An 11,080-nucleotide genomic window follows, 5' to 3' on the forward strand; every position below is an offset into this window, starting at 1 on the left:
GTTAATAAGTGAATACAGTTCAGAGTTTGGATAGAAACTGTATGTTTGTGGATTTCCAAAAACAAAATTGATTAGGTTGACTGGAATTTGGTGTTGACAGTGCTAAAAGACATAGACTGGAAAGATAGATGAGCCGAGATGAATATTCACACGGGAAGTATCATCAATATTTATCAGTTTAAAAAGAAAATTCAATTTGTTGCAAATTGGAAAATGTTAATATGTCACCACTTTGATATCTTGCAAAATTCCAAATCCTGTTAGGAACTACAATAAAATTTAAGAACTAGCTCACAAACTTTTAACTGGAAAACAAGAATGGTTTACAGCATTGAATCAACATAGTTCTGCAAACATTGTGCCTTTATCCTTTTTTTTTCAGATGAAGATCTATCCCAAATCACTGGAAGTGTCGAAATTTCTAAACAACCAAATAATGAAACAATAAATGGTAAAGGAGGAAAAGAAATGACCAAGTCCAACAAAAAGGGTAACTTTTTTTCTGTAATGTTCAATGGGAATTCTATATTATTGGAATTTTGCATTGGACTTTTATGTTGGAATGGATTTTATTTGACCCGGTGTTACCTTTTAAACATCTTAAGTGAGACTAATGTATACTGTGCTTTTTAGAACAAGGGAAATGTTTGTCAACGGCGAAGTCTGTAACTAGAAGCAGAAGGACTAGGAGAGCAGTGCAATCTTCAGATGAAAGGCAAGTAAAGTATCAGTGGATTCTGTCATCAGAAGTGGTTTTACTTATCATTCATAATCATACTGAATGTTATTAAAATATTGCAACCAGAAATGGAAATGACATCTGTTTCTCAGTTGGTGTTTCAAGCTCTTATCCCACTAGCTAAGGAAACTCAGTCCTGTAAGTATTACATGTACGATTTATTAGGCAGCAAACTGAAATAATGAACAATCATTCTTTCAAATGTAGACTGAAGCTACTTTGTAAGGGCAACCCAGAAAGCATTGGCAAGTTGTTTTTTACCACTTGTGTTTTTCAAATTTTTTTGTGCATTGTCAGGCAATAGGGAAAAAAAACTTCAAATATTAGCATTGACTTGCAATTTTTTCTTTAAAAAACTCATCTGAAAATCTCAAACTTTGATGACTTCATCTATCAGAGATGAAGTGTGAAGGAAATTGCACTGTCTTTGTGATTAGCATGAATGGTTAAAAACATCCAACATTCTGAACTAGACTGTAACTGACCAGTAAAATTGGCCAAGATATAGGGAGAATTCTAATGCAAAAGAAAATATTGCAAATGCTGGAAAACTAAAATAAAAGTACAATGTGCTGGAAATATTCAGGCTGGGCAGCATCTGTGAATCGGGAAATAAAGTTAACGTTTCGGCCTTATGACCTTTCATCAGAATTGGGAAAAGTAACAAGTTTCGAGCAAGGAAGTTTTAAGCAGGGTAAGAGCAGTTTATGTTCTGATAGGATAGAAGCAGAAGAGATTCAGTGATAAGTGGTGATGGCACAAAGCAAAATAAGATTGCAGTGGGACAAGTATTGGATCTGGATGAGCTATAAATTATACACTGCATTTCTGTACACCGAAAAGTGGAAGTTTGGAGCATTGTTCTGCAAATGACAATTGTGAATCCGTGATAAATTTTAAATCTGTGATTGGTAGACCTCTGTTGTCCAAAGATGTTCAAGAAATATGGAGAAAATGAGGGTATAAGAGTTGGACCTCACCTCAGCGTGCTTACATTGAATTGAAAGAGGTTTGGGATTAAATGACCTATTATTGTTCCTATGTCTGTGTCCTGAACAAAGTAGGGAGTAGAGGTTATGATTGGAAATTATGTTGAATTTGGACTTCAATCTGGATGTAAAGTACCTCAATGAAGGATGAGGTGACACTCCTTGAGCTCATGTTGAGCTTCACAGAAACCTTGTTGATGCCATGCAAGGAGAGGTCAGATGGGAAAGTGACGTACAACAGCAGGTTGGCTGGAAGCTTAGGCTCTCACTAATCGATTGCGTTATGCTTTGCAGAAATCACTTACCCAATCTCTGTTTGATCTCAATACAGGAAACAATTTGTTGACGTGCCCCATTGTTCACAAGGAGTACATTTCATTAAATTGAATCAAATTGCTGTTTGACCTGTCTGGGGCATTGGACAGTGAGGAGGGAGGAGGTGAAAAAGCAAGTGTCATTTCTGTGTTTGACTGGAGTGGGAAATGGACATTGGGGGTAGTTATGGAGGGAACAGTCCCTTTGAAATGGTGAGAGGGGGAAAATATGTTGCCTGGAATGGGGAATGGACATTGGGGAGTGGTTATGGAGAAAATCGTCCTTTTGAAATGGTGAGAGGGGAAAATGTGATGCTTGTGGCTCAATGTTGGTGGTGGCTGAACTAATTGTAAATTATCTATTCACATGTGCAGATTTGTGGGGTAGAAATTGAGGATTGGAAGAAATGTCCACCTTCTCTTGCCTTCACAAAATCTTATAAACCTACAGATTAGCAGCAGGAGTAGCCATTTGATCCTCCTAACTCGGTCAATCTGATTGTAAACTCAATTCCGTATCATATCCAGCTATGAAAACCTGTGCCCCTTTTTGGTCTCAGCCTTAAAAATATTTAATTAATCTGCTCTCTAGTGAACAGAGTTCCAAATGCTCGTGGAGAAATATCTCTTTGTCTCCGTTTTAAATGGACACTGTCTTTTAAACTCTCCCCTAGTTCACATCTCTCCCACAGGAGAAACATACTTAGCACCCACCTTGTCAGGTCCTTTCAGGATCTTGTATGTATTGATAAGATCAATCTTTATTTTCTAAACTCCCAACAGATAAAAACCCAGTCTGTCTAACTTTTTATCATAAGCTAAGCCCCTTAACTCAAATATCATTTGAGTCTACTTTCCAAGTTCTTGAATTATCTATCACTAACTACTTCCTTCCTCGAGTTTTCTCTCTCCATTTCTGGAAAAAGATATTGACTCATATCCATTCTGAGCTCACTGACTCCCACTGCAGTCTTGATTATATTTCTCATACAAAGACCTGTGAGGGCCTTATTTCATTTGTTTGGTTTCTGTCTGTTGTATCTGTTCTGTCAAAATGCCTTAATTATTCCTCAACTAAGGGACTCCACTGTGCTTAACAGATTTCTCCATTCCCTGCACTTCTGTACCCACCCTTTCCCCTTCTTCCCAGTAAACAACTTTAGTTTAATTGAGGCTGAGACTAAACCCATTAATCCATTTGTGTATTCGGTTATCTTTCAGTAAGTATTTATCAGCAATGTGGGCGATTCATTAGGATTTTGCAAAGTTAATCGAGAGTTGTACAAATCTTTGAAAAAAAACTGAAAATCCTGAGTTTTGGGCATTACCTCCTTTTGTCAAATGAGAATGTAAGATACATGTGTGCTGAAATTCGAAGTTTTTTGCCTGTTAAATTTTATTTAATTAATGGCATGATTTTATGTTAGTGACAGCCAAGACTTTGCAAGCTCAGCACCTTCAGTACCGACAAGACCTTCAAGGCGGGCAAAGACAGCAGCACTGGCGAAAACAAAGATGAATCTCTCTCGATTATTGAACAAAGGAGAAGATTAATCCAAAAATCTTATTTCACATGCCCTGACATTGTTTCCAAGAGGCAATATTTTGTGCTTTAATTTCATGTCCCGTAAATCACATACAGTACTGATCCTGAGAGATTATTGTTTTTGGAGAGTGTTAAAGTGAGATGCTCCATTGCTTAGAAATCTTCTTTAGCTTCTTTATTTAATCTGCCAGTAATTCTTGGAAAGTTGTTTTATATACTGATGCAAATGTGTATCCTGAAGATGTGACCTTTAGTGGTGTTTAAAATACTGAGTGCAGTATATCCGGTAGCAATGTTGTACTTGCAAAGTGTGTGCTTTAACTGATCTTGCAACAAAAAGCTAAGAATGATTTTGGATATGACTGTTAATGTTTAGTTTGTGGATATTAGTGCTTTCTAATGTGTATTTTTATTTCCATAGGACACTTGTTTAGACAATAAATGTCTATTATTAATCTGAGTTTTATTTGTAACATAATTAAAAATTCTTAATACTGTGGGAATGCTACAGGTGTACTGTCCTTTGAGATCATACTCTGATATTAAGCCAGTCAGGGCTTGTCTTTTAATGCTAATTAGTTGGCCCATTAGTCCATTTGACCAAAGTTGTGGTCTGAATTTTTATTTTGAATGAGAGCTTTTGAACCTTTGATTAGATGGATACCAGTGTTCGCTTTGTGGGATTGACATTGACTGGGGATCAGTATCCAGTGATGACCTACTATAAAAGCACACCACGGTGCATGCGTGTTTGATATCGCTTATTGTAGGTTTTGTAGCATAGCTGCCTGATGTACTGCTGGAGCATTAGCTTGCCTATCACCAAGACTAGAGATGCTTGGGCCAGGTTCATCCTCTGGTGCATGTCCCTGCTGGCTACGTATTTGTGCAGGAAATGCGTCAATGCCCTTTCGATATGATATTTGGTCTCTTACCTCTGCATGAAGTGTTGTCTTTCGGTTCTCCCTGGCAAGATGCCTCTCAAAAATAATGCAAGATATTCGCATTTTAGTCAGTCAGACTACACTTGTGTATTTTTGTCTAAATTGTGCCTTTCCAATGTAGGAGTGCATGGTAATCATGGTGTACCTCGCTGCCCCCTGGAAATCACCACTAAAGCCTTGTACATCTACAACAAAATAGTTTTTGCACTGCTTTTATTTGGAGGGTTATAGTAACTGAATTTCATTTTATCCTAATCATCTCAGCCTCATGCTAATCAGTTGGTGTATTGCACTGTCCTTCAGATCGTCCTAGTGCAGCCTTTACTCCTGTACCGAAACAGTTTTTGCTGTCCCTTTATTAGGAGGTTGTGGTAGTTAAATTGTAATTAGCGTAATGAACTCGAGAGGTCATAACAATCATTTTGCTGTATGACATCACACATCAGAAAGCTCCAGTAAGGCTACACAAAACACACCTCAGACACCCACAAATTCATCCATTTATCATAGATATTTCTCTTCGCTTGCAGCATTTGCTATTCAAGCATAAGATTACTAAAATATCACGAAGTGAAAAACATAATTTAAAATCAATTCTTTATCACAAACCTACAGAAGAGCAAAGAAAGTGAGCGACTGACTGGGACTTGATATTATCTCTACCTGGAACTTTCCTCTGTTACAACAATGACAAAGTTTAATTTGTAACTGAGAAAATGCAATTTGCTAGATATGCTGAGTTTCTCAGCACTTGTGGTTTTGTTTCAGATCTCCAGCATATGTAATTCTTTAAACAACAAAAAAACCCCAAAGAAGTATGGACACTGGAAATTGCTATAAAAACTCAGCAGGTCTGACATCACCTGTGGAGAGAAAGCACAGTTATTGTTTCACATAAATTTGTGTTTTAGGAGTCACTGGATTTGAAATTGATTTTAGGGAAAGAAATGCCATACATGGTATAATTATTAACTTTCACTCAAAAGTTGAAAATTGGACACAAGCTAATAAAATAACTGCTGCAAATTATTTGACCTTTGGAATTTGAGTTATCGACTGATATTAACTTGGGATGTGGTACTATCATGGAAATTGCAGCTATACAGAGAATTCTTTAAAGTTAGGCCAACACACAAGAATGTTCCAGGCTGCCCTTTCCCGAAACTAGTCCAAAGGAGTATTGTCAAATTGAATTAGTTATTCAAGAACAAAGACACTATTTGTCTCAAGCTTCAAGTGATTAACAACACATAATGCTGGCATAAACATTAGCAGTACCCCCTTTACTTCATAAAACTTTGAACTTATAAATGGTACATTGATAAGAGAACTATGTTGACTTCTTCCAACATTGGTTAGAAAACTGCAGAAAATTTCACCAGAAAACACACTAGCTGAAAGTAAACAGTCAAGGTAAATACCAAGAACACCTTGTAAGGGGGTTGAGGGGATCCCCAGAGAGAGGTCTTTGCCCCAATCTGTTCTACTGTCAAATTTACTTGAGAACAAACCCAGAAATTGAACTACCAGAAATCTATAGCAATTATAATGCGGTCAGCCATGTGGACCTCATAAAATATGAGCTCGCTGATTAGGGGTATTAATCTGGTCCAATCAGGGAGCCTTGGCTGACAGATTAAACCGTTCCCCCTCCAACTCTATTTTGATTTAGTCCCTACCCTCCCCTTCACTGTTTTGCTCACACAGCATTGCCCTGTGGTTTGAAGGGCAGTGCTTGTCACTGGCCACTCGGGTGTTTTTCCTATCTTCCTGGTGGTGGAAATTGAATAAAGATTCGTACACTTTGTGTCTTTCACTGTGTCTCACACCTGCACACACACACCATGGGTGCTGGGGAAAAAATAAGCACTACCGCACTTAGGCGGTAGTGTGGGGGTTAAAAAGGAAAAAAAAAATAATATAATAATAATAAACCGTTCCCCCTCCAACTCTATTTTGATTTAGTCCCTACCCTCCCCTTCACTGTTTTGCTCACACAGCATTGCCCTGTGGTTTGAAGGGCAGTGCTTGTCACTGGCCACTCGGGTGTTTTTCCTATCTTCCTGGTGGTGGAAATTGAATAAAGATTCGTACACTTTGTGTCTTTCACTGTGTCTCACACCTGCACACACACACCATGGGTGCTGGGGAAAAAATAAGCACTACCGCACTTAGGCGGTAGTGTGGGGGTTAAAAAGGAAAAAAAAAATAATATAATAATAATAAACCGTTCCCCCTCCAACTCTATTTTGATTTAGTCCCTACCCTCCCCTTCACTGTTTTGCTCACACAGCATTGCCCTGTGGTTTGAAGGGCAGTGCTTGTCACTGGCCACTCGGGTGTTTTTCATATCTTCCTGGTGGTGGAAATTGAATAAAGATTTGCACACTTTGTGTCCTTTCACTGTGTCTCACACCTGCGCACACACACCATGGGTGCTGGGGAAATAATAAGCACTACCGCACTTAGGCGGTAGTGTGGGGGTTAAATAAAAAAAAAGAAAAAAAATAAACCGTTCCCCCTCCAACTCTATTTTGATTTAGTCCCTACCCTCCCCTTCACTGTTTTGCTCACACAGCATTGCCCTGTGGTTTGAAGGGCAGTGCTTGTCACTGGCCACTCGGGTGTTTTTCCTATCTTCCTGGTGGTGGAAATTGAATAAAGATTCGTGCACTTTGTGTCTTTTCACTGTGTCTCACACCTGCACACACACACACTATGGGTGCTGGGGAATAAAAATAAGCACTACCGCACTTAGGCGGTAGAGTTGGGGTGTAAAGAAAAAAAAATATATAAACGGGATTTTGTGGTGAAATATCAATAAACAGGGGATTTTACGTTAGAGCCCGGGTGTCTCTGGAGAAGGAGCACACGGTGTTCACCAACACCCTGGAGTTGTTCAGGGAGAGGTGGGCGCCGCAGGGAGTGGAGTGCAAAAATAAAAAAAGAAAAGGAAAAAAAAAAGAGAAAAAAAAAATAAACCGTTCCCCCTCCAACTCTATTTTGATTTAGTCCCTACCCTCCCCTTCACTGTTTTGCTCACACAGCATTGCCCTGTGGTTTGCAGGGCAGTGCTTGTCACTGGTCACTCGGGTGTTTTTCTCCCCCATTGTGTGGAGAATTGGATCAGTGTGGGGCTGTGACTCTCTGTGTGTGCACACGTGCAAGGACTGTTCCTGTTGCTGCTTGGGGCCTGCCTCCCTGCTGGTGCCTGGGACTTGCCTTGGGGCCCCTCCCCAGGACTTCCACCACTACTGTTACTGCTGTTACCTGAGGAGAGGCCTGCCTCCACTGCTGCTGCTGCCCGAGGCCTGCCTCCACCAGCGCTGCCTGGGACTCGCCTTGGGGCCCCTCCCCAAGACCTCCACCTCTGCTGCTGCTGTTGTCTGAGGCCTGCCTTCCACCACCGCTGCCTGGGACTCGATTTTGGGGGCTGCCTGGGACTTGCCTTGGGGGCCTTCCCCAACAGGCCTGCCCCCCACCACTATGACCGAGGGACTGCCCAGGAACTGCTAGAGGCCTGCCTCCACTGCTGCCTGAGGCCTGCCTTCCACATCCACTGCCTGGGACTCGATTTTGGGGCTGCCTGGGACTTGCCTAGGGGACCCTCCCCAACAGGTCTGCCCCACACCACAGCGACCGAGGGCCTACCTGGGACTCGCCTGAGGCCTGCCTCCACCGCTGTTGTCACCTGAGGCAGGTCTCCACCTTCGCTGCTTGGGACTCTCCCAGCAACTTCCACCACTGCTGCTGCCAGAGGCCCGACACCACCACCAGCGGCAGAGAATGGCGAGCCCGAAGGTCGCGGGGCCCAGCCGCACCTACGCCGGGGTAGCCGCTGCCTTAGGCTCGGCTGGCCCAGCCCCGGCTGCAAACCACACCCCCTTCAGGCACCTCACAAAACGCCTGGGGGTCAAGGCCTATCCCCACCCCAATATGAGCATCGAGGCCTGCAGCAAGGCCATGGCTAGTGTGGTCGGCCCACTGGCCATAGTCGCTGCGGCCTGGATGTACGGGAAGGCCGTATTTTTCCTTGGGACCGAGCAGGCGGTCCACCTGGCCGTGGAGAGGGGGCTCACTGTGGGCGGGACACATTTGCCCGTCGAACCTCTGGAGGTTACGGCCCAGAGGGTCGTAATCTCCAACGTCCCGCCCTTTATTGCCAGCGAGCTCCTTCTCCCCCACCTCACCACCTTGGGGGAGATCCGGTCAGGGATCCAACCGCTCCTGCTCGGTCTCAAGGACCCCGCCCTCCGGCACATCTACTCCTTCCGACGCCAGGTGTTCATTTGCCTGGCCCGGGAGGAGGTCACGGAGGGCTCGTTTACCCTCCTCCACGAGGGCGTGGCCTACCGCGCCTTCTGGACGGCAGACGGCGTGCGGTGCCACCTGTGCCGCGAGGTGGGACACATCAGGAGAAACTGCCCCACCCAAAAGGCCGCCCAGCCCTCACCAACGGCTGACGGTGGTGCCGCCGCACCCACTCCCCCTCCCCCAGAGTCGACACCACAGGCCCCGGCAACGGAGCCTGAGCCGGAGGCATCCGATCCTCCAGCCTCCGGCAGGGAGGGGGGTGAGCGTCCAGCCGGCCGGAAGGCGCTCAGGAAGGCGCGACGCGTCAGGCCCGCCCACGGGGAGACCACCCTATCCCCATCCCCGACACCCAGCCCGCGACCTGCCCCGCCCCGGCACGACGATGCCCTTGCGGCCGTGCCAGCGTCGCCCCGGCGCGGGAACCCTGACCCCCAAACCCCCGAACCCGTACCCGACCCCGACCCCACATCTACCCCCCGCCCCGATGGAGAAACCCCTGGGGCTGCGACGCCCGCCCCGGGCACTGCAACACCTGGCCCGGGGGACCCTGAGCCCGAGCCCGAGCCCTGCCCCGCCCAGCCACACCCTGGCACTAACCTCGGGGGGACCATCGCTGCCCGATCTCCCGCAGCGACCGTGTCTCCGGGCCCCGGAGAGGGAACTGGGCCCCTGCCCCGCCCGCCGTCACCTGATAAACCAGGGGCGGGGCAGGAACTGACACGGCTGACCCTCCCCACCCTGGCCACGCCCCCTGCCTTCCCCCAGCCAATCGTATTCCGGGAAAGGCTGGGGGGAGGGGCCTCAGGCCCCATGACCACCAAGGCGGGCGGGGAGGGAAAGGCCCATAAATCCCCCCCCTGTCTCTCTGGGGAAGAGGGGCTGGCCCTTGGAGGGGAGAGACAGTCCTGCAGCGCACCGGCGGCGCTGCCCCTCTCCAGGGGACGGGCCCACGGGACCCTCCAACGATCCCGCACCGCGGCCTGACCTGCCGAATAACAACAACAACAACAACAACAACGAGGGCCGCGGTGCGGGCGTCGACAAGGGACCCTTTACTGGGTCGCCAAGCGGCGGAGGGGAGGTAGGTGTTATCCCCGCTCCTCCCTCCCAGACTGTTTTTCCGGGGGCCTTGGCCCTGGGGGATGACCTTTTCCTGGGGGATGACCTTTTCCCCGAGGAGCCAGGCGTCCCGGTGTCGGGAGGAGAGCGGGGCCCCGAGCCTCCGCCGCCCGACGACCCGAACTCGGGGCGTTCCGGGACGGGGTGCGCCGAGGAAGGTACCGCCGGTGACCCTGGGGGTGGGGTCGCCGGGGGTTCGAGGCCGGTTGGCGGCGCCGGACCAGCCCCCATCCTCTCGGTGGGGGAGGGGTCGGCGACCGAGGGCGACCTCCCGGAGGAGGGTTCGGGATCGGTGGCGGACACCGGGGACGACGCGGACTCCGTCTGCAGTGACGTTTTTGAGTCCCAGGTGCCCCCTGCCGATCTCCCCCTCATCCCCCTCGAGGAACTCCGGGAATTTGTCGAGGAAACTCGAGGTCGCCGGGATAGAGCCCAACTGGCGCTCGACCGCTGGAGCTCTTTTGAAAAAGTTTATTGGTCGGCCCACGCTGCTCGCCAGGCGCCTGGGCTCGACGTCAACGAGCGAAAGCGAGTCAGGAACTTCCTGGGGGCACTCCTGGTGAGGGCGAGGGACTCCTGTGCCCCTCCCTCGTCCTCCCAGTAATTGTATTTGTTTTTTAAACTGTACTGGTGGTGGTAGCACAACGCTTCCGACATGGAGACTACTATAGCCAGCCTCAACATCAACGGCAGCAGGGAGTCACAGCGCAGATTCCAGACCCTCTCGGTCCTTCGGGACGGGAGGTATGCGGTGTGCTTCCTGCAAGAAACCCACACTACCCCGGGAGACGAAGCCACCTGGCTCCTGGAGTGGCGAGGGGGGGTCTACATGAGTCACCTCACCCGCAGATCTGGCGGGGTGGCTATCCTGTTGGCCCCGCATTTTCAGCCGGAGATCTTGGGGGTCAGGGAGCCGGTGCCAGGCCGTTTGCTTCACCTGACGGTTCGGCTGGGGGGGCGCGGTGCTTCACTTGGTGAACGTATACGCTCCCCTGGCCGGGCCGAGGCAAGCGAGCTTCTTTCAAGAACTGTCCGCTCATCTGGCTTCCATCGACGAGAACCAGTGCGTCGTCCTCGGGGGAGATTTTAACTGCGTCCTCGAGGGCAGGGACCAC

The 11,080-nt window shown here is 47.5% G+C and overlaps 1 protein-coding gene across 2 annotated transcripts in view; it reads left to right on the forward strand.

The window, feature by feature from the left end:
* ncapg (non-SMC condensin I complex, subunit G) overlaps positions 1–4,728 on the forward strand; it is a 63,821-nt gene extending 59,093 nt beyond the window's left edge. For both annotated transcript variants that reach the window (XM_072560699.1, XM_072560793.1), the window contains 3 exons: positions 383–490; positions 634–715; positions 3,470–4,728. In XM_072560699.1, coding sequence (XP_072416800.1) covers positions 383–490; positions 634–715; positions 3,470–3,596 — 317 coding nt within the window. In that variant the 3' untranslated portion in view covers positions 3,597–4,728. The remainder of the gene's footprint in view (positions 1–382; positions 491–633; positions 716–3,469) is intronic.
* The last annotated feature ends 6,352 nt before the right edge of the window (positions 4,729–11,080 follow it).

The sequence above is a fragment of the Chiloscyllium punctatum genome, chromosome 1, assembly GCF_047496795.1.
Source record: "Chiloscyllium punctatum isolate Juve2018m chromosome 1, sChiPun1.3, whole genome shotgun sequence".
In the NCBI taxonomy this organism is placed as follows: Eukaryota; Metazoa; Chordata; class Chondrichthyes; order Orectolobiformes; family Hemiscylliidae; genus Chiloscyllium; species Chiloscyllium punctatum.